General features: G+C 40.7%; 1 protein-coding gene across 1 annotated transcript in view; it reads left to right on the top strand.

Annotated features, from left to right (window-relative positions):
• The first annotated feature begins 4,937 nt into the window (after positions 1 to 4,937).
• Positions 4,938 to 24,767, top strand: part of LOC118916936 (short transient receptor potential channel 7-like) — a 60,520-nt gene continuing 40,690 nt past the window's right edge. Inside the window, exon 1 of the mRNA XM_036894314.2 lies at positions 4,938 to 5,709. Coding sequence (XP_036750209.2) covers positions 4,957 to 5,709 — 753 coding nt within the window. The 5' untranslated portion in view covers positions 4,938 to 4,956. The remainder of the gene's footprint in view (positions 5,710 to 24,767) is intronic.

The following is a 24,767-nucleotide window of genomic DNA, read 5'->3' as shown; positions in this document are numbered from 1 at the left end:
TAAATAATAATGCATATAAAGTACTCAACATGGTGCCTGCAATATGGTTAACATGTAACAAATGTTAATCATTATGATTGAGGAAAACAGTTAAGCTGTTTATTTCATCTTCACTGTGGTCTTCGGCCCCATGGAAGATAGATTTAATCATTTCCTTTCTATTGGTAAGAGAACTGAGGTTTAGAAGAAGGCTCCAAATCACTTGACTGTTTCATCACTGTTGCTCTGGACTAAACCTCAAACTATGTAGACTTAAGAGTGGATGCACAGCTCAAACTCCCAGATTTTGTTTGGTTCTACATTCAGTTTTGGAATTTACAGACTGATTTGTTTTCAGACTTGAATAATTTCCACAGAGAACTATGGTACATGTAGCAATGCTACAAAAAGACAAAAAATATCTCTGAAAAGACATTAAGTGGCCTTTTCTTCATCAGTAACTAATCACAATCCCTGTGTCCAAAAGGCTTTATGATCATGCTCATCTGCAGCTGGTCTTAGGGTACAGAATTCATACTTTTCATGGATCACTGACATCTGCCTTGCTTCAGACTGGCTGATGCATCTGTAAAAGCAGCTTGATAAAAATAGCAACCAAGGTATCAAGAGGGAATTTAATAATCAGTCCTCCTCTCAAATACGGTTTTGTTTCCACTGGAACCCTTCTTCTCAATGACATCAAATGTCAATGTATGCATTTATGGAAAATGAAAAACACAGTATCTTAATTGAGGTGTTTGATGATTTTGATCACTCATTACCCCAATAATATATGCAAAAAAAATCATATGCATGTGAAGTTCACTTTTAAGAAAAATATTAAAGAGCAATCAAGTACTAACTGCATTTTAGGGAGAAGCATTTTGCCTACTATTGGCCCTAAAACTGTAACAAGATCCCCAGAATCCCACAGAACAACACATCTGATACATGAGTGTAAGCTTTGGCCACCAGCTCCTGTGGACCAAATGACATACCATCTTATGTGGCTTCTTTCTAGCCCATGTATGGTTATAGCCTGACTATAATGTCACAATTAAGTGGCAAAGATACAGTGGCCAAATATACTTACAGGTATATAAATGTTTAAATGAGGGAAGTGGGGAGAAGTTGGTAAAAGGGTAAAAATGTTAACCCATAAGAAAGTTTGAAGATCTAATGTAAGTCATGGTGACTATACTAATAACACTGGATTACATAACTGAAGTTTGCTAAGAGAGTAGAACTTAAATGTTCTCATGCACACGAAATACACACATACATATATACTTGAGGTTTTAGATGTGTTTATTAACCAGATGGTGGGATTCCTTTCATGATGTACACATATATCAAATCACCACAATGTATACTTTTTAAATATTTTACAATATTGTCAATTATACCTTAATAAAGCTGGAAAAACAAAATCAGTGTTTATAAATGTTGCAGCTGAGCTAAGGGTGCAGAATTCTTACTTCTCTGAAGGATATCAGGGTAAAAGAGAATCAGAGCTAATAAGAAGCCCCCAGTTAAAAGGTTAGAAGGCCTCCATCAATATCTGAATCTATTCATGTAGCTTAGGTTCTGCTGTGAAACTCCTTATATTGGAAGCAACTTCCCTGTCGCATGTCTCACTATATGCTTTTATGCATACATGACTTGATGGCCCACAAGGTTTCATCAGTGCCAAATTCTACTAGGAAAGAAGCAAAACTGACAATTCTGTGAGCATCCAAATGTATCTCAAAGCTGACGTTTTAAAGGCTGGGGAAGAGAGGCTTGTTTATTTCTTACTACATCTGGGTGTCTGCTCTCAAGGTCATTCAAAAGACTGCATGTCAAATGGTGAGGATATTTTAACTTCAGAAAAATACCAGCCGTACACATATATTCTTTTCTTTAATAAAATGTAATTATTTTAGAAACATCAAATTTCTATGAGGTTCTACTCCTGTGCAGAAATTATTTGCCCTAAGGTTTAGTCTTTTTGTTTCACCTACCTCAATTTCTCCACCTAAAAAATGAGAATGCTATTCCTTGCCTTTTGCTTGCTTGTTTGTTTAATGAGGGAAATTAATAAACAATGCTTTCACATCCTTTCAGTTTGTAGGCTGTAGCATCTATGAGATTCATACGGACTCTGAATCTAGAATGGGTACTTACGTGGTCCCTGTAAAATGTTACTGTGCTCTGACTTGGTTCAGCAGTTACTGTGTTTCCTTTAAATTAATCTCTTGATGGCTAGTTGCTGTGTAGTAGTTGTGTACCCCTGACCTTGGAGTCTGACCTATGCTCCCTCTTGAGCAGACGGACGTGGAGTCAAGCTCAAGGCCCGCTCCTTCTAGGAGAGCTGCTGCTTCATCCCCGACACACTGCTCAGATGCTCCTGTGTGGAAACTGCCTTTCCTGAGGTTGAGTTGTGATAGCTAAGTCCAGAGAGGTGCTCCCAAGAAAGGTAAAAGCCTCATGACAGGGACAGGCAGAGTAATTAGTCTTTTGGGGGCTCAATTCTCACCTGAGTGATGATGACACCCAGATGCCAGACCTTGAAACTGAGTTCACAGCATCCTCTCCAACAAGGCCTTTTGAGGATACAATGAGGTAACTGCTTAGCTTTCAACTCAGTCACCTCCTCTCCACCTATAAAACCTGCAATAGTCAATGCCTGCCTGCTGTTTGTGAGTCCCTCTCTCTGATAAAGGCTTCTGTTGGACTCCCTGTCTATGGTCTGCTTTGGCATCAGTGAGCAGCCACTTTCCCTGGAATGATGGCATTGCTGAGAGAAATGGGCTCAGAAAGAGCTGAAGAACTTGAATGCTGAGAATCTTTCATACATCAATCTTTGTTATCAAAGTGCACTTTAGAAAAGTGGATGGCAGTTCAGACACTCTTCCTAAAGGAGCACAGAGCCCTCTATTGGGGTTTATGGCCCACAGTTGACTTTTGAGGGAGTTGCCCATAATTATTCCTTGTATTTTTTGCAGATGAAGATGGTGCTCAACTGAACAGGTTAGCAGCTTCTCCCAAGAAGTGTGACTTGGGCCTAGGTAGGATTAGAGAACAAGTTCTGACCTCCAAGTCTTTGCTTTATACCCAACAGGGCCCACTAAAGACACTAAAACCAAGAGCTTTTGGGCAGATCAAAAGGTAAAAGGAGCAGAAAACTAAATGAAGCTGAAAATTTTTAAAATCACAAGACTGCTTGTCACCTTTTAAAAAAATCTTGAAATACTAGATTTAATGTAAAAACCTTCCTCTGTGATTACTTTTATTTTTTATAAATGGTTTAAGTGAAATGTTGAATATTCTTAATGCACAGAGACATAACCAATAGCAAAAAGACAACTAGGAACATGGAAAATAGTTCAAAACAATCCCCCAAGTTCTTACTCTCTAGAACAGATAGTCTCTTATTGAAATGTATGCCATTCTATTTGAATAACGTGAGTGAAGGTAGACTAGAAAAGGAGAATAGAAAACATGGGTAGGGCAAAGCAGAGAATCAGAAAAGTGTGAAATATTCACGTTCATAGACAGTTAGGAAACATCTGGTCCAGACTCACTCTTCTACAGTTGAAGCGCCTTGAACTAGAGACCTGCTTAAGGTCCCCAGGCTGGCTGCAGATGGGGTACCTGGCTCAAGTTCATATTACACTACAGCTGTTATTTCCTCTAGTCTGCCATTTTAAAACACTGGCAAACTAAAGGTTAGCTAACTTGTCCCAAGTCACAAAGCTGGCAAAAGGTAGAGCCAAGATTCCTACTCCAGACTTCTGATTCTGAAGCCTGCTTCACAGCTCTACTCATCTCAGGATCTTCATCTGAGAGAAGCTTAAAAATAGCATCTACTTTATAGGCTTGATGTAAGAATTGCTCAAGTAATTTATATGAGGTATATTAACTTCTTAGTATAATTACTGGCATATAATAGGTGCTTAATAAAGGCTGATTGGTATTACTAGCAGTACTAGTATTAACTTCTATACTAAGACACAACAGGAAAGAATAAGTTAGAAATGAACCCAACATATAAATTGACCTGTTCTTCCAGCTATATAAAAATTCAGTTTTGATCTTCAGAAGCTATGGCAGAATTTCCTCAGGGGGGCTGCCTCAGTGGCCCTGAGAAAGTGGCAATGAGTCTAGGCCTACTCCCTGCCACATCCTGCACTTTAGGAGGTGCTTAGGATGCATGGGACCAGAAAGCATGCACAGTCCCTATATCCTATAGCACTGAATGCAGAAACACAGGTGTGGCTGTGCGTGCCTGTCGCTGTAGGTTTGTTACAGTGCGGGAGCTCAGTGGGGCAGTACACCTGACGCCTGAACCAAAGGCAGCACAACCCATGATGGTCGTCCCTAGAGCAGAGCCCTTGGACAGCTGGCCACACCCACAGGCAAGAGGGTACAGAATAAAGCCAGCACTGACTGAGTTCTTTCTCCATGCATGTTACCTTGTTTAATTCTCCTAGGGACCCTATGGCATAGAAAAGTTATCCATGTCATACAGGTTAAATTGCAGAAAAGTGTTGTGCTGAAGCACAGAGAAGTTAAGTGGCATGCACAACTTTGCATGGATGCAAATAAAATGGACAGTTCTTGGCCTGTGTCAGTCACACCAGCACCCCACACCCTCCACCTGCATCTCCCATTAGACTCCACCAAAACATACTTCTCCAGCTCTGCCACCTCTCCCCCAACCAAGGAGCGCAGGTGCAAGACAACTACTCAATATTCTTCCATTTGAAGAAGAATAGTTCAGATTATCCAGTTTGTCTTGATCTTAATCCAATGATAAGACAATGATTTCTAGTAAGATTTCATGGTTTCTCTTAAGGTGCCAGTCATGACATTCTCCTCGATCTCAACAACTGTCATTTGCTCTGTGCCCTGGGAACCCACAGGCCCATGGGAGAGTAACCAAGCGTCTTTGCCTTGTTGCCTCACAGGCTGGGGAACAGCACCTTCAAAAACATGCAGCGCAGGCACACAACCCTGAGGGAGAAGGGCCGCCGCCAAGCCATCCGGGGTCCCGCCTACATGTTCAACGAGAAGGGCACCAGCCTGACGCCAGAGGAGGAGCGCTTCCTGGACTCGGCTGAGTATGGCAACATCCCCGTGGTCAGGAAAATGCTGGAGGAGTCTAAGACCCTTAACTTTAACTGCGTGGACTACATGGGGCAAAATGCACTGCAGCTGGCCGTGGGCAATGAGCACCTAGAGGTCACAGAGCTGCTGCTCAAGAAAGAGAACCTGGCACGGGTGGGAGATGCGCTGCTGCTGGCCATCAGCAAGGGCTACGTGCGCATCGTGGAGGCCATCCTCAGCCACCCCGCCTTCGCACAGGGCCAGCGCCTGACGCTCAGCCCGCTGGAGCAGGAGCTGCGCGATGACGACTTCTACGCCTATGATGAGGATGGTACACGCTTCTCCCACGACATCACGCCCATCATCCTGGCCGCCCACTGCCAGGAGTATGAGATCGTGCACATCCTATTACTCAAGGGGGCCCGCATTGAGCGGCCCCACGACTACTTCTGCAAATGCAACGAGTGCACCGAGAAGCAGCGGAAGGACTCCTTCAGCCACTCCCGCTCCCGCATGAACGCCTACAAGGGACTGGCAAGTGCTGCCTACTTGTCCCTGTCCAGTGAAGACCCTGTCCTCACCGCCCTGGAGCTAAGCAACGAGTTAGCCAGACTAGCCAACATTGAGACTGAATTCAAGGTAACTCTCCCACTCACCACCCCGCAGGCAGATTGTCCAGTGGGCTCCAGGTGTGTCTAGTAGCCACGTGGGTTGCCTTCTGGTCTAACACAGTGAAGGCCTCAGGTCTCCCCGTTCAGGCTCACAGGAAGGAATGCACTTCCTCAGCCTGTGTCAGATGTAGACCTGGGGGATATTCAGTCCATCAGATGGGATATTTGAAACCATATAAATGTGGAGAAGAGGTGACTTAAGCACTAATCCATACTGGAAAAGACAAGCAGCACACAGGCAGGATGACGCTGTGGTTCTGGTATAAATGCCACAGATCTCCTTCAGGGAGCTCAGGAGGGCCTAGGATACCTGTGGCCGCTTCCTAGTCCGAGTCTTAGACTTGATTGTCTCACCTGCATGGTTTTGATGAGTCTTTTTCGTATCTCTATTCCATCCTAGGCTGTGATGATCCTAGACTCAGTGTCATATCTAATGCTAGAAAGATTTGGCTGAAGTCTTTCCCAATTTTGCAAGGTACTTCTTTTGTCCTGCCAAAAACAGATGAGGAGGAGGTACATGAAAATAAACCTGTCTCTGTAGAGTTGGGCTTGTCACCTCAGTAGATGGACCCAGGGGCGAGCCCTGTAGTTCGGTCACTCTAAGAACACCTGGACCTATCAGGCTGTTCCTGTCCAGCCAAGGGGATAGGGATCCATGTCTAAAGTCCATTATTCAATAATGGTCCTGTGCTCTTAATATCCACCGACATCTTTCCTGAAACAGACTTTTGACAACAGTAATAAAGAGCAAACATTTAGTGGCTACTTACATTTAGTATGCCAAGCACTACTGCCTTACCTATATAATTTTGTATAATACTCATTACCCATTATTGCTACGACCACTATTATCCCAATTTCACAAGCACCCACAGGAGTAGAAAGATATCAAAGCTATTCAACAGCAAAACCATTATTCCTATATAAGCATTTTTACCGCAGAGCCAGCTTCTAGCCATGCCAGGAAATTGCAAGTCGGAGGCCTTGTTTCTGCACTGGGCTTCTCAGTCTCATTTATTTTATCTGAATGATACAGGCATTCTCCATTGTAGGAGGTGTGACTGGTAGAATAGAAACTACAACTGGCTCATAACTTCTCACCCTGACATTCAATCAGAGCCTACAATGCCATGGAACATGCAAAAGAGCGTCACAAGCAGGGTTGACAATGAAGCTGGAGAAAGATGTTACCTGCAGGAGAAAAGTTCATTGCCCAACCAAGATGTCTGTGCAAAAACTGGCCGTGCACAGGCCCCAGTTTGGTGATCAAGGATGGGTGCCAACCCATAGCAAGGGAGGCCCCTTGGACCACATGGTTCAGGGAGATCCCAGAGGAAGAATCAGAACTGGAGAGGGCCTTGCTAAGCAGGAGGAATTAGATCAACGGCAAGAGAGAGGTGGGGGCAAGCAAAGGTGAGGACCAGAGTGGCCCACCACAGGCAGGCCACCAAGAAGGAGCTCCATGTGACCAGAATAATAAAGGCCTCCTATAGGGCACACAGGAGAATGCTGAAGAGATGAGTCGGGTCAGAGCTCAGAGGGCCCCTGCATGTGAGGCTGAGTATTTTGGATATTATCCCATAGGACATGGGGAGCCACTGGTCTGTGATTAGGGGATAAAATGATGAAGATAAAGAGTTTTAGAAACTTGCTAGACTAGCAGGTAAGATGAATTAGAGGATCTGGAGTGTAAGGCACTGGGACTAAAGAAGGGCACAAGTTAGTTTTTCAAGCACAGGGCCTCTCTGTAGGAGAGGGAACACCCACAGCAAAGGACAGAAGAGCCAGGCCTACAGGAAGCTGCAGGACACCACAAGGTGTGACAGGATAAAGATTCCTATGATTAAACCAACTTTATTCCATCCGTCCCCCCATATTGCACCCATCTGCTGAACTGGGGCCACTTCCCTAAATCCTGCATTGTTCATAGCCTCATGCAGAAAAACTGGTGGATGCAGATGAAGAGACGGCCCAAAGCAGCCCCCAAGCAATGTGAGTTATTGCTTCTTCTTCCCTTGCTTCTGTGCAGTAAATTCCACCGACTAGCAGTAAGGCCACTGACACCCAGGGAAGCTTGGTGGAGTTCAGCTTGCTCCCTGGGCTTCAGACGGCATCTGCACAGGTCATGTAAAAGACATGGCTAAGCCAACCAATTTAGATATTTCTTGAAAAAAAAAATTCAAGCAAAAAACGTTTTTGGATCAGATTATTTAAATAATCGCACAATTCTCTACTTATCCAGAATCTGGAAATATAACCTTACTAAATACAATGACACTAGACTAACATTTTTAATTACATCTGAGCCATTTGTTTCCTTTACTAAAATCCAGTCTGGCATATTTCAGTGTATATAATATCTAAAAGTGGAAGTTTGTTGAAAGCATCTACTATGATTTTTTATTTAAAAAGTAAATTATGAAAATTATGGACAATTAAGAACACTGCTCACGTGAGGACAAATCCATTCTACAATGCAATGATTTACTCAGAATAAGAGTTAGCCTAAGTACATTTGCTGGCTATTAAATCCCCCTAGTTACCTTTGTTTGAAATAATGTCTTTCAGATTGTCGAAAAATGGCATATTATAAATTAACATAACCATCCTTTTAGAACTTTATTACTTATTCAACTCTCCTCGTATGTGCATTCCTGACATAATAAATCTTCTCAGAGAAGAGCTTAGCAAGAGGGAAGTAAAATTGTAATAAAAGAATAAAGAGCAAGTGTGCATTGTAAAATGCCCTCTTTAGGAGTCTGTTCTGCTTTAAAGGGACCACACATTGCTGACTGTAGCCAAGTGGAGATTACCCAATGCTGTCAACTGTGTAAAAAAGCTATCAGGTTCTCCTTAGAGATGCCATATACCATCCTCCAGGTCCTCTAAAACACTCATTCTATGAGTGACTCTAACTGTAGACTAGAAAACATTTAAGTGAAAACTTAGAATTCAGTTCCCCAGGCTATGATTTTTGGAGTCATTTTATCACCAGAATAGTCTAGTCGTTAGCCAGAAGTACAGCCCACGTCAAGATCTCCAGTTGTGTTGGAACAAGATCCTTGCTAGCAAGCTATTGTTGTGTGGAAGTTATACAGCTGTTGCAGCATTTTCTTACGTTTCTCTTATCTTCTTGGGTCTAGAAAAATATTAAAACTCAGTGGGGCTACTGAGACCTTCCTAATCCCCTTCGTGGTGCCCATTAATCTAGTAAACATTTCACAAATACTTGAAAAAGGTAATGAAAGAATCTTAAAAGGAAAATCATTTCAACTGATGAAGCGAGTGCTTACTTTTATCTGTGTTTTAAACTCCTCCTACACGTATGGATTTAATAGAGGGACTGGACAGACATGGCAAAAGGGTGAGGCCCTAAAGGTTATGAAGTGGTTGCGGGGAGAAAACTAACACACATTAAATACCTGAAGTCAATCATATTCTGCATTGTTTGGAACCAAAGACCACCAAGCTCCTGGAGGGCAGAGCATCTTGTTGGTCTTGTCCATAGTACTTCATTTGGGGTCTAGGAGCCCTGCCCACAGTGAATTCTGGTTGACTGGTTTACCTGTGCAGGCGACAGAGCAGGGGAAGACTGGCATGGGATGGACTGATGAAACAGGCTGTCTCTGTATAGGGGTACTTGGTGTAGGAGAAACAAGGAATATGTTTAAGTTGGTTGAATTATAGCTTCTGCCACCAAGAACACTGTAAGGTCTCTACCTTTCTGTTGAATTATTCTGCTTGGTTTACTTCACTGATCACCCTGATAATAGTGCTCAGTGTCGCCTTTATTTTGCTGTTGTCTTCCCAGATTTCTCTGCGTTCTGTCTATGCATGTTGTTTGTGTAGCTGATGTTTCAAAAGGATGACAGGTGTTAATCTTTCTTTCAATTTAGCTATGTGAACAGCAATGTCTAGCAAGGGCGGGAGGGGCAGAGAAGGAAAGGACGACAACAGAATATTCTAGTGAGTCTTTGGAAAGGAAGGGAACACAGGATGGGGATTGGAGGTACCCTTCTTGTTCTCTGACCTTTGGCTCAAGTTTAAAAGAACCCACTGTTTCTCAGTCAGGGAACTGTGGAAGCCCAACAAACACTGTCTTAGTTATTTAAGATTTTGTCATTCTGACTATTAGCAAAGCTACAACTGAGAATACGAAACATCAGCACAGAGGCTGCCGGCTGTGTTTCACTCACAAGCAATTTATTCTTACGGACCACAGAGAAGAGGAGGGGGCAAGACAGCAAAGCTGAGCTGCATCTTGCTTAAGGAGTTGATTTTTCTGTTTGTCAATGGGATGTTAAACACATGTATTATGAAAAACAGATAATGAATTATGCATCAATGTTTGTGTTGCCATTTTAAGACCCATAAAAAAAACTCTCTGGATCTAAAATACCACAAATTAAAAATGTAAATAATGATAAATCAGATCAATTTGCCACCTGCTATGATGTCTAGTAAGATCCTATTGTGGAAGGTAAAGACGTTGAGATGACACTTTGTAATACGCTTGCAAACTCATCAAAACGGAAGGGGAAAGAGGAGAGGGGAGGAGGACTGACTTTGTGCTGTGGTAGGGAGAGCTCGGGGCACGTCTTCACTCTGGCCACACGGAGCCAGGGGGCCGGGGAGGCTGTACAAAGGCTCACCCTGAGCCTGAGGCGGCACCAAAGGCTAAGCAAGCCCGCTGCCCCCAGCATCCAATGGGAGCTGCTTTTGCACCTGCCTCTCATGCTTTGAATATTCTGAGCATTTCTAAATTTTATAGACCAACACCCTGGGAAAATATATTTCCTTGAAGTTTGAAAGTTAGTATAAACAACTGCCTGCTTAACATGCAGGAAATGACTTGAAAATTGCTCCCTTTTCCATTGGGAAAATATTTTTTAAGCTATAAAGGCTGCAGGTCTTAAAAGCAGGTTGTTTCTTTCTAAGAGACCGGCAGAAGACTCCTCAAGGCACTCGCTTCTGTATCACCCCCAACACCCTTAAGGACCTGACTGTCACCCAAGCCCCCTGCTTGACCATCTGATGATGCAGAATGTAAGCAGAGAAGAGAAGGATCATGGACGGCAGGCGATGACACTTGATGGAATGGTCCCCCACTAAGCATGCCCAGGCAGGGTGCAGTCAGAGTGTACGTGCCAGTTGTCAGGTGCACCCCGGGGGTAGTTTCATCAGCTTCCGTATCTGAGGGCAAGATCCAGTGACCGGCTTATTTAGGAGAAGGGACACAGGTGACTTCTGCCCATGTTAGCTTTGTCTTTTTCTAGTTTCTACGTAAGTGTCTGAAGGAGCACTTTTGCCAGAGCATTCATTAGTAAGTCATCACAGGAAATGAGCTAATTAATGTGTCCTTTAATGACAGCTTTTCACTGAGTCATAACTACTGCCTCAAGTTAAATGATTTTTCTCTTCCAGGATTTATGTTGTGAGTATCAGCCTCTAAAATGCAGGGAGAGAGTGCATGTTGAGTAACAGGTACTCAGGTGTAATACAGGAGGTCACTTTGGGATGAGCACAAGGGCAGGGGACAGGCACTGCCATGTTTCATTTCCCCAGAACTGTGGGTAGAGAGAAAAGAGTTTGACTTTGGAATCAGACTGACTTGGATTCCAGTCTGAGCCCCATCTCCTGACAACCATTCAGTCTTGGGCACCTATTGGTAAGTAGCTTTCTTACATGAAACATGGGTAGCATGAGGATAGGTATTAGAATTTAATATGTCTAAAAACGGAGTATTTTGTTTTCCCCACCCAAACACTTGCTCTTACTCTAATCTCTGTAAATGACATCATGCTTCAGCCTGTTCTTAAGAGCTTTCTATGCCTCCTCATCCCATTTAACCTCCACAAAGTCCTGGCCCATATTAGGTGCCCTGTAAATAAATAAGTCAGTAAATGAATAATGACCTCCCAAGGTATTGGTGAGGATTAAAAGAGATGAAGAACATAAAAGTCTTTGCAAAGAACCTGACACATAATAAGTATAATTTTTCTCCAGAGAGCTCAGTGGGAATCAGACCACTGGATTTTCAGCATGCCCCACAACTTGTCCTCCTCATAAACACACTTAAGTTTCAGCACCTCGTGCATTCAGAGGGTCTTCCAAATTTCTGCTAAGCTTCCCTTACTCTTCCCAGAAGATCCTTCCAGAATAAGGAAAAGTATAAGCTGTACATGTGGCCACATGGTTAAAAAAGGCCAAGGGAATATTTTCCAATAGGAAAAATGTAGACCACTGAACCTTCGTAAGCCTCGAGTGTTGCTAAAATATTACTGTGAAAAGATGAAATGTAGGTGGGAAAGACAGAGCAGCAAGGGGGGGAATGGAGGAAATGGACAGGCAGAGCTCCTGCCAAATACAGAGGTTTTTTTTAATATCTCCATGGAAAAGATTCCTCGCTACACACATACACACACACACTGGAGAAAAATCATTTCCTATACAAGTGCAACTATCAGTCTGAAGTATCAGAGATGTGGAGAAGGTGGAGACAGCGCTTGAGAACATTAGTCAGTGAGCAGCAGCACAAATTAAATTAAATGGAAATGACAGAGAAGCAGGATTTTTCTCTGGAAAAATGTTACAATGCTATATAAATTCATCATAATAGAATAATGTTAATCAAATACACTGCACACCCATCAACACAGAGGCATGGGTTTTACTACTAGCAAATTCACTTTCAGAATGAATGTGGAAAATATGTCAGGAGGGTGGGATGGGAGTATGGTCTATGGACCTATAGGGTATCAGAACTGGAGGGGCCCTAGTTATAGAGCCATCTAAAGATTCAGCATTCATACATATAAACATACAACAAACATTTACTAAGCCTCTAGTTTGTACCATACTCTGGGCTGGGTGCTGGGATGTAATGATGAATAAGATAGTTTTTCTCTTCAGCACCCTATAGAGTAGTAGAGAAGATAGGCATTCTCCATATAATCACACAAATAAACACAGCTTTACAACCATGCTGAGTGCTGAGCAGTAAAAGGGCACTTTTAAAAGAGCTGACTTAGTGTGTGTGTGTGTGTGTGTGTGTGTGTGTGTGTGTGTGTGTGCTGGCAGCGGGGGGTAGGGGGCATACACACACATTTAAAGATTTCTCAGAGGAGATAATGTTTAAACGATACCTGAGAGTATTTCAGAGGCAAACAGAGACCAGGGAATGGGGAAGACTGTTCCAGGCCTAGAAACTGCACATGAAATAGCCCAAAGCCAAGAGCAGAAAGAGGCCCATCTCCAGAACTGCGAGCAGCTCCCTCCCTCTTGTGGGGAGTTAAGGGGAGGCAGCAGGTGGAAGAGACACTGAAGAAAAACATCTCTGCCAGGGCCTCACCGCTGGAGGCCAGGTTAAGAAGTTGGACTTCATTTGGGGGTGAATGGGAACCACTAAAGGTTTCAGCAGGTTAGTGAGTGACTCACATCTGCCATTTAAAAAGATCTACCCTGCCTGCTGTAGGTAATGGATCAGAGGGTACAAGACTGGAAGGAGCTGGATGACTCTGGAGAAAGGAGAGGGCCTCCCAGAGAGGCAGCGAATGGCACGTGCATGCAGAAGGACCAGTGCGTCTCGGCCAGTGGGTGATCCGTCAAAGTCGGGGTACCAGCACAGGCAAGGTGACCGGCTCGGGGCTGTTTCCAGGGCAGGTTTCTTGTCTGTGAGCACCCAGGACCTTGCTTCTTCTGTCTCTGGGGCCTCCCAGTGCTTCCCAGTGGAAGGGCATAGGGAGAAGAGGCACCCTCGACCTCGCACACTTGGATCTGAGCCATCCCACCAAAGTACCCACTGCTTGGCACATACCAGGACACAACCAGAGCATGCCCACTTGGCCTCCAGTCACCCTACCAGGGTGCCCTCTATAGTGAACAACTCAAGACCCCAACCCCTGCCTGCTTCAACTAACTATAGCAGTCCTACCAGGGCACCCCCTAAACACAGCACCCCAGGATACCCTGAAATGTACCCACCTGGGCTCCAGCCAGCCAGCCAAAGCCTACCCAGGGCATGTTCTTACAGTAAGCCATCTCTTCAAATTGGGAGAGATAGCTGTTTTGTCTATTTCATAGAAACAAAGAAAGTAAAAAAAATAAAATAAAAAGAGACACAGAGGACTGTCCTCCAAACAAAAGAATGAGACAAAACTTCAGAAAAAGAAGTAAACAAAATGGAGTTTAAAAATCTACCTGATAAAGAGTTCATAATAATGGTTATAAAGATGCCCACCAGACTTGAGGAGAGAGTGTATAAACTCAGAGAACTACAACAAAGAGACAATATAAAAAAGAACCAATCAGAGTTGAAGACTACAATAAAATAAATGAAAAACAGCAGAGTAGAGGATGCAGAAGGCACATCAGCAATCTAGAAGACAGAGTAATAGTACTTAAACTGGGCAACAAAAGGAAAATCTCAAAAGAATGAGGATAGGTTAAGGAACCTATAGGAAAACATACAGCAAAAGTAGTACATAGTCACTAGTATAAAAGTTAAAAGACAAAGTAATAAAATCAACTGTGTCTAAAAAATTAGTAAAAGGAATCACAAAATAAAAAGGTGTAAAGTATACCATCATATACAGAAAACAGAGTATGGAGAATAAAAATGTAGTGCTCTTAGAATGCATTCAAATTTAAGTAAGCATCAACTTAACATAGACTGGTTTATATATAGGATGTCATATGTGAACCTCATGGTAACCACAAACAAAAACCTATAATAGATACACCAAAAATAAAGGGAAAGAAATTTAAGCATAATGTTAAATAAAGTCATAAAATCACAAGGGAAGAGAGCAAAAGAAGAAAGGGACAGTGAAAAAATAATCGAAATACAATTAAAATAGCAATATACCTATCAATAATTTCACTAAATGCAAATAGTACAAATGCTTCAGTGAAAATACAAAGAGTGGTTGAGTGGATAAACACACAAGACCCATCTATAAACTGTCTAAAAAACACTCACTTCAGACCTAAAGACACATACAGACTGAAAGTGAAGGGATGGCAAAGACATTCCATGAAAACAGAATTGAAGGGGAAAAAAAGCTGGGGTAGCACTACTTATATCAGACTTATATAATAGACTTTAAAACAAGGATTGTAACAAGACACAAAGCAGGATATTATATAATAATAAAGGGATCAATCCTGCAAGAAGACAAAATTGTAAATATCTATGTAATTAACACAGGAGCACCTAAATACATAAGGCAAATATTAACAGATGTAAAGGGAGAGACAGCAATACAATAGTAATAGGGGACTTTAACCCCCGACTTAACATCAATGGATAGATAATTCAGACAGAAAATCAATTAGGAAACAGTACCTCTGAATGACACACTAGACCAGATGGACATAACAGATATATACAGAATATTCCATCCAAAACAGCAGAATACACATTCTTTTCAACTGCACATGAAACACTCTCCAGGATAGATTACAATGTTAGGCCACAAAACAAGTCTCAATAAATTTAAGAAGACTGAAATCTCATTAAGCATCTTTTCCTACCAAAATGATATAAAACTCAAAATCAATTACAAGAAAGAAAATATAAGACACAAACATGGGAGACTAACCAACATGCTATTAAACAACCAATAGGTTGATAGAGAAATCAAAGAGGAAATTAAAAAAAATACTTGGAGACTAATGAAAATAGAAACACACAGTCTCAAAATCTTTGGAACACAGCAAAAGGGGTTCTAAAAGGAAAGTTTATAGCAATACATGCCTACCTCAGGAAACAAGAAAATCTCAAATAAGCAATCTAATCTTACACCTAAAGGAACTATAAAAACAAGAACAAAGCCCAAAGTTAGTAGAGGAAGGAAATAAGATCAGAGTAGAAATAAATGAAATAGAGACTAAAAATCAATAGAAAATATCTGTAAAACTAAGAGCTTGTTCTTTGAAAAGATAAACCAAATTGATAAATACTTAGCCACACACATCAAGAAAAAAAGAGAATCCAAATAAATATAATCAGAAATGAAATATAAGTTACAACGGACACCACAGAAATACAAAGGATTGTAAAAGATTACTATGAAAAATTATATGCTAACAGAATGGATAACCTAGGAGAAATGGATAAATTCCTAGAAATATAAAATATTCTAAGACTGAAGTAGGAAGAAATAGAAAATCAGAGAAGACCAATTACTAGTGATGAAATTAACTGGTAATCAAAACTTGCCCAGCAAACAAAACTACAATACCAGGTGCCTTCACAAGTGAATTCTACCAAACATTTCAAGAACAATTAATACCTATCCTTCTTAAACTATTCCAAAAAACTGAAGATGAAGGAATACTTCCAAATTAATTCTACAGGGCCAATATTACCCTGATAATGCTGACAAAAGCACTGCCAAAAATTACAGACTAATATCCCTGCTGAACACAGATGCAAAGATCTTCAACAAACTATTAGCAAATTGAATTAAAAAATACATTAAAAGGATCATTTGCCACAACCAAGTGGGATTTATTCCAGGGATGCAAGAATATTTCAGCATCAAAAAATCAACCCATGTGATACATTAACAAAAGGAAGGATAAAAACCATACAGTCATTTCAATATATGCTGAAAAAGTATTAGACAAAATTCAACATCCAGTTATGATAAAAGCTCTCAACAAAGTGGATACAAAGGGAACATACCTCAACACAATAAAGACCATATATGACAACACCACAGCTGCCATCAAACTCAGTGTGAAAAACTGAAAGCTTTTCCTCTAAGATAAGGAAGAAGACAAGGATGTCTTTACCCAGATTAGACAAAATAGATTTTATTTGACATAGTACTGAAGTCCTAGCCAGAGCAATCAGGAAAAAAAAAAAAGGAAATAAAAGGCATCCAAATTGGTAAGGAAGAAGTAAAACTATCACTATATAAGATGACATAGTATATATATATATATATAAAACTTTTGAAGACTCCACCAAAGAACTATTAAAAATAATAAATTCAATAAAGTGACAAGATATAACTGTTGCATTTCTGTATACTAAAAACAAACTAGCAGAAAGAGAAATTAAGAAAAAAATTCCATCAAAAGGAATAAAATACCTAGGAATAAATTTAACCGAAAAGGTGAAAGACCTGTACTCTGAAAACTATTCCACAATGAGGAATGAAATTGAAAAATGACACAAATGGAAGGATAGCCCTGCTTATGGATTGAAATAATTAATAGTATTTAAATGACCATTTAAGCAATCTACAGATTTCATACAATGCCTATCAAAATACCAATGGAGTTTTTCACAGAACTAGAACAAGTAATTCCAAAATTTGTATGGAACTACAAAAGATCTGGAATAACCAAGACAATCTTAAGAAAGAAGAACAAAGCTGGAGGTGTCATGCTTTCTAATTTCAAACTATACTACAAAGCTATAGTAATCAAAACAGTGTGGTACTAGCATAAAAAATAGACACAGAGATAAATGGAATAGGATGGAGCCCAGAAATAAACCCACATTTATATGGTCAATTAATATATGACAAAAGAGGCAAGAATATACAATGGGAGAAAAGAGTCTCTTCAGTAAATGGTGTTGGGAAAACCATACAACTACATGTAAAAAAATCAAACTGGACCACTCCTTTACATCATACACAAAAAAATAAACTCAAAATGGATTAATGACCTAAATGTAAGACCTGAAACCACAAAACTCCTAAAAGAAAACAAAGGCAGTAAACACTTCAACATCAGCATAAGCAACTTTTATCTGGATACACCCAGGCAAGGGAAACCAAAACAAAAATATACAAGTGGGACTATATTTAACTAGAAAGCTTCTGCATAGCAAGGGAGCAAGGGAAATCATCAACAAAAAGAAATGGCAACCTACTGTATAAGAGAATATATTTGCATATGATATATCTAATAAGGGGCTAATACCCAAAATACATAATTCATTCAACACCAAAAAAAAACCACCCAAGCAACCCAATTAAAAACTGGGCAGAGGACCTGAAAAAACATTTTCCCAAGACATACAGATGGCCAACAGGCACATGAAAAGATGCTCCACATCACTAATCATCAGGAAAATGCAAATCAAAACCACATGAGGTATTACCTCACACCAGTCAGAATGGCCACTATCCAAAAGACAAGAAATAACAGGTGTTGGCAAGGATGTGGAGAAAAGGGAACCCTTCTACACTGTTGGTGGGAATGTAAATTGGTCCAGCCACTATGGAAAGCAGTATAGAGGTTCCTCAAAAAACTAAAAACAGAAATACCATACAACCCAGTAATTCCACTTCCGGGAATTTCCCTGAAGAAAACAAAATCACTGATTCATAAAGATATATGCACCCCTATGTTTATTGTTGTATTATTTACAATAGCCAAGATATGGAAGCAACCTAAGTGTCCATCAGTAGATGAATTGATAAGGAAGATGTGGCACATATACACAGCGGAATATTATTCAGTCATAAAAAAAAAAGAAATCCTGCCATTTGCAACAACATGAATGGACCCAGAATGTATTATGCCAAGTGAAGTAAGTCAGGAAGAGAAAGACAAATGCTAAGTGATTTCACTTATATGTGGATTCCAAAAAAATAAAACAAATGAACAAAACAGAAATTGACTCAATAGACACTGAGAAGAGACCGGTGTTTGCCATAGGGGAAGGAGGTTGGTGAAATAGGTGAAGGGGATAAAGAGGCACAAAATCTCAATCACAATATAAATTAGTCATGGGATGAAAGTTCAGCATAGAGAATACAATCAAAACACACTGTAATATCTAAGTTGTCAGACAGTAACTACACTAGCTGGGGTGAGCATTTAATAACGTAGATAACTGCCAAATCACTGCTGTGTACTTGAAACCAATATAATATTGTGTATCAACTACACTTCAATTTGAAAAAATAATAAATTGACAGGGAAAAAAAAGGGGTCTATATACCAACTTAGTAGTGAAAGGGAAGGGACAAAAATATCTAAAGGAAAAGAGGGCTTTTAGGAAACACATGTACTTTTAGGGACCCAAATAGAAGGCATGAGTTTGTGATGTTTGTTCTCATCTGGATGCAGGTGGTCAGTCTCTTTTCTGGCCAGAAACCCCCACCCCACAGGATTTATGGCAGCTTTACTTTGGGGAAGGCTCTGTTAAGAAGTTTTAAAAGAAGCCAAAGAAATTCAGCTGCTGTTTGTTCAGATGTTTTCAGCTTAAAATAATCTTTATGCCATTCTGATGGGCCGAGAGTCCTTAGAGATAATCAATAAAACTAAATCTCTGACAATTCACTGAGTTTGTAATAGAAAACAACTTCTGCGGCCTGGTGTTGGGTGAGGGTGGACTCCAGACCCTGTGTCTTTTCCACACCCCCTTGCCCACAGGAAGTGCTCTCAAACTTTTTAATTGTTGTGGGTTTTACAGGTGAGACATGATCACCCAATGCTATTTTAATCTGAATATTTTAAGAGTAAAATTAAACACTTTTTGTTTCTTGTTTGCATTTCTTTTTCTGTGAATTGTCTGTTCCTCTTTTTTGCTCATTTCAGTTCATTCCTGTTTTAATTTTTGGCTTGTAAAAATTTTTATGAAAAACAAGTCAGCCCTTTGTATTATGTGTTGTAAATATTTTTCAGCTTGGCTTGTTGTATCCCTATGGTATGCCTTTCTGAAGGGAAATGCTTATTTTTTGTTTTATTTATTGTTTTATTTGTCAGTCTTTCAGTTGTGGTTTCTAAGTTTCATGCGATGCTTGGCAAGGTCTTCCCTACTCGAATATTATTTTTTAAATGCACCTGTGTTTTCTTCTAGTATTGTTAACAGCTTCATCTTGTGTATTTAACTCTTTCATCCATCTGGAAACCATTCTGATTTAAGAAAGACATTCTCTCACCTTCTTAAGAGCAATATCCCTCTGCTCCTTCCAGTTAGTTATCAAGATTTGATTCTGTCTGCATAGTCAAAGACTCCCATCTGAAAATACCAAACACAGGAACTTAATGTGATTAAGCAGAATGAAGGTGGCTGCCAGTGAATAGGACTGCACGTTTGCCCATCAAATCCCAGACACAAATATTTAAGCCAGAAGTTTTAAAAAGGAAAAGCCAAAAGCCGTTCAGTTAATTTCTAAAACTTTTTCTAAAAGGCTTTCTTTTTCAGGCTATGAATCATTTTAATATTGGGTTTTTAGGCTGTAAAATGGTAAAGAGCCATGGTTCTCTTCTGCCATTAGGCTGTAGGGGAGGCAAAATATATTTTCCCCCCTACCCGCCTGGTTTCCCAGCTGGAGCCCGCACAAAAGACAGGTTAACAAGAAAAAAATAGACGTTTATTAACAGGTGTATTACACAAACAGATGGAAGAATTCAGAGATGAGTGAGTCAAAGGAGTCATTGGAAGTTGGGCGTATACAGCATCTTAACAAAAGAAGAAGAAAATTTTAGAAAAGTGACAAGAGAAATGAAAAGGATTTTGAGCTTCTGGGGGCATCAAAGTGTTGGAAGGTAAATATGTGGGGGAAACTAATGGTAGCTGGGGGCTAGTTTTAGCAAGGTTTGTTACAAAGACTCCCCTGGTGCTGTCTCTGAACTGAAAAGGGTCGACTAGCATTTTCTCGGCGATAACTTCTTTCCTTCTTGGCAGAGAGGAGAGGGATGACCCTTGACAAACTTACATCCTGCTTTTAGCCAAACGGGAGAGCAGAGAGCCTTTCTTTTATCCTTTTCTTCTTAATTGCCCTCAGCTAAAAATAATCCTTATGTCAAAGCGGCATATTTGGGGGCAGCATATTCTGCTATCCTTCAAGCCCATGAATCATATAAAAAGCTGGAAAATGCCACTGCAGCCTCTGGATCCAAGGTGGAGGTTCACTTAACACCAATCAAGAGAACTGAGAGAACTGCATTTGATTGCAAAGTGAAAAAAATCTCCATCATTCCAAAATCTCACTTGGCATGGATGAAGGAAGTGTCTCCCTCTCTTTTCCGCTTATGAACTATGTGAGCAGTGCTTACCCCAGGCGTTACACACTCAACTCAGTGTAGGAATAAGAAACTGCAATAAACACTCTTTGGACACTCCTGGCATTGGCTTCCTTCCGAAACCTGTGCTCAGACAGGAGGCCATGCACTTTTCCACCAGCTCTCAGTAAAAAAGATCAGGTAGTGTGGTACCATCTGTATGCCTCTGCCAATGCCAAGAGGTCCGGAGAAGTTGGGGAATACAGGCTTTGGTCACAGTAGAAGCAGGATGCTATCAGACCCGGGAAAACTAAGAAAAGTAAAGTTGTGTTTCTAGTCCTCAGATTACAATGATGTAAAAATGATTAAGGCCAAAATTTTGTATTATCAATTTTCAACCAGAAAAGCACTCCCCAAATGCTTGGTAGCATGATTATCTTTCATATTATGATCTGTTTCCCATGCCTATAGTGTGGAATTAATAATAATGACCTATTTTTCTGGGCTCCAGAGCAGGCTTACTAATTATTGATGGATCAATGCTTTGAAAATTAAGAAGGACCACACTGAAATGCTAAGCAATGCTCCTCTCTCTCTCTCTCTCTCTCTCTCTCTCTCTCTCTCTCTCTCTCTCTCACACACACACACACACATTCTGGAAATACAACACACTTCACATTTACTAATAACACAGTTGCTTGGTGGGGGTCAGAGCTCATGTTTGCATTCTTGGGCACCGAAGCGTGAGTCTGTGGGCCTTTTGCATGATGAAGAATAAAGCTTTACCTGTTGAGTGAATAGCTCTCTCCAGCTTCTCCTAGGTACTCTCTGAAAACAATGGTTCAAGAATCATTCTAATGCCAATTTCTCTTCTCCAGTGATTATTAATTGTGCTTAAAGTTTATACTCCAAAAAATTTCCAAAATAGCTTCCCATTGCACATCAGAAACTTGTTTTATGTGCTTAAAACTGACATTTTAACGTAAACATGGAGATGAGCCCCAGGAAATGTGCAGGAAGAAGAAAAATGCTGAAAAAATTAGGAGCAGAGCTTATCTTCCTAAATGGCATCTCTTCTAAGATTACAAATGTAGAAACCAGATTCTGAACATCGTGTTGGACCGTTTCCTCATTGAAGCAAGTGTCTGAGGAGCACTCTCACCGCTGTGAGACTTTGAAAATCACTTAAGGGGACCGAATAGCTTGGGGCCCTGGGGTCACACTCTCCACAGGGCACGGCTTAAGTCACAGGTGCTATGGCATCATAAAAGGTCATCTGGGGCACTGCTAGGAGGGGACCTTGACAGGCGAGCCTCTAGACACAGAAAGGTGGAAGGAAGAGGCGCTGGGGAAGAGGCCCAGGGCTCCCGTGAGCTGCCGTGTGACTCTGGCTCGGTCACTGCACTGCTCTGCAGCAACTCCTCCTCATTCGTGGAGCCAGGTGCTGGGGCTAGTGACCCCTTAAGGCCCCGACTTCTCTAGCCTTTTCTGCTTCTCATTTCTTCAGAGCATTTTCATGAACATTTAAACTGAGATTTAAGAAGAGATTATTCATTCCCATCTTACAGATGAGTGAACAGACTGAGTGGTTAAATGATTTCTCAGCAAAGGGTGGTCTTTGTTCTGTGTACCAGATACTGTACCAGGCACTAGGAGTACAAGCATGGATGGGACCCAGGCTCAATCCTCAAAGCAATGAGAGAGACTGGAGGGTTGAGGGATCATTAGAGCGTAGCAGAGCAGGACCCAACGCTGTGAGAACACAGAGAGGAGAGCAAGGAACTGCCCGGTGATGTCAGAGAAGACCTCCTGGAAGAAGTGGTATTTTGAAGTAGTTCCTGAAGGATGAGTAGGAGTTTATTAAATGGACAAGAGAAAGAAAAGCATAAAGGCAGAGGAATGAGCATTTCAGAGGCATGAAAGACCCCATGTACTTGGTGAACAGGTGTAACTGGAGGGGACCTGAATTTATAGAAGGAGGCTAATGTTGGTAAGGTATGATAATAAAATGTTTGATTTTATCCTGTAGCTTTTTAACCAAGGGGGTGATGGTTTGGCATCTGGGTAGGACAAGGAACTGCCATCAGCAAACGGCAGGTTTTCAAAATGGAGGCTAGTTCAAAAGTCTACACACTAAACTATAAGGACTTGAATTAAAATTGTGACTATGGATATGAGGAGTGGGGATCAGACACAAGAGATACTTTAGATCAGAATCCATAGATTCTGGTAACTAACAGGCAAAGAAAAAGATGAACCCAGGATTTCTAGCTCAGGAGGCTGAGTCGATGGGGACTCTACTTCCTGAAACAGAAAGTGCATCAGGTTTGTTTGTTAGATGGAAGACTCACATTCAGGTTGGGGCTTGTAGAGTTTTAAGTGTCTGCAGGATTTACTGGTGTATAGGACCACTTGGCAGCTGAGTATTTTTTTTTCTTTTTAGTCTATGCATTTATTTCCTTTTTTTTTCCAAGTCCTTTGCCCATTTTTTTAAATGTTTTGTTTGTTTTTTATTGGAATAAAGTTTATAAACAATATTACATTGGTTTCATATGTACAACATAGTGACTCAATAGTCACATGCATTACTAGATACTGGTCATGGTAAGTGTGGTTTTCAGCTTTCTTTTTTTTTTGAGAGGGCATCTCTCATATTTATTGATCAAATGGTTGTTAACAACAATAAAATTCTGTATAGGGGACTCAATGCAAAATCATTAACCAACCCCAAGCCTAGTCCTCAACAGTCTCCAATCTTCTGAAGCATAACGAACAAGTTCTTAAATGGTGAACAAATTCTTACATAGTGAATAAGTTACATGGTGAACAGTACAAGGGCAACCATCACAGAAACTTTCGGTTTTGATCACGCATCATGAACTATAAACAAATTAGTCAGATATGATTATTCATTTGATTTTTATACTTGATTTATATGTGAATCCCACATTTCTCCCTTATTATTATTGTTATTATTATTATTTTTAATAAAATGCTGAAGTGGTAGGTAGATGCAAGATAAAGGTAGAAAACATAGTTTAGTGTTGTAAGAGAGCAGATGTAGATGATCAGGTGTGTGTCTGTAGACTAAGTATTAATCCAAGCTAGACAAGGGCAACAAAACATCTATTGATGCAGAAGATTTCTCTCAAAACAGGGGGGGTGGGGTTCTAAGCCTCACCTCTGTTGATCCCCAATTTCTCACCTGTTGGTCCCCCTGTGACTGTGTCTGTCTTAGGTTGTTCCTCCCTTGAGGAATCTTACCCGTCTCTGGCTAACCAGTCATCTTCCGGGGCCATACAGGGAAATGTAAAGTTGGTAAGTGAGAGAGAAGCAATATTGTTTGAAAAGGTTAGCTTTCTACTTCTTTGCATATTTATGCCCTGTGGCTTCTATGCCCAGCATTTGTCTTGAGGTATCTTTACCACTTGGAAGAATTATGATACTTGGTAATTTTGTTATGAGGCATGAATTCTACTTAAGGGTTGTAATTAGGAAGGAAGAAGAAAAGCTATAGAAGTAGCAGACGGAAGAAAACATGGGAAGATTGATTATTTCTCTGACATATCTTCTTGTAGAGTAACATAAGCATGTATAGGTTTTAAACTACTAATTAAATTGCATACGCACATTAACATAATAGGAATACAGCTACATAAGCAAAGCAGACCTACAATTACCAGCCATCTCCAGTGAAACCAAAAAAACCAGTTAGGCACCCTAGGCATTTGTGAAAACTTATCAATGATATGATGGATATTGTCTAGCTGAATTTGAATAGTTTGAGAAAAAGCAGACAAATTAAAACAACACATTCCTGGGAACTGTTCACATCCCATATGTTCTTTTAACAGTAGATAGTCTGTAGTTGCAAGATTTTGGAGTGCTAAAATTTGCACTGCTCCTAATTCTTGGTTGAGTTCCAACAGTATAGATCCAGTAAAATTTGTTGTTTTACTGTATGCACAGGCCAGCTTAGATATCTCCTTCTTCATTCCAATGGCAAGTCCAGGAACCGGTGGGATGAATGCAGCTACAACTGCAACA

The sequence above is a fragment of the Manis pentadactyla genome, chromosome 13 (assembly GCF_030020395.1).
Source record: "Manis pentadactyla isolate mManPen7 chromosome 13, mManPen7.hap1, whole genome shotgun sequence".
NCBI classification, from domain to species: domain Eukaryota; kingdom Metazoa; phylum Chordata; class Mammalia; order Pholidota; family Manidae; genus Manis; species Manis pentadactyla.
This window is presented reverse-complemented; position numbering and strand designations above follow the sequence as displayed.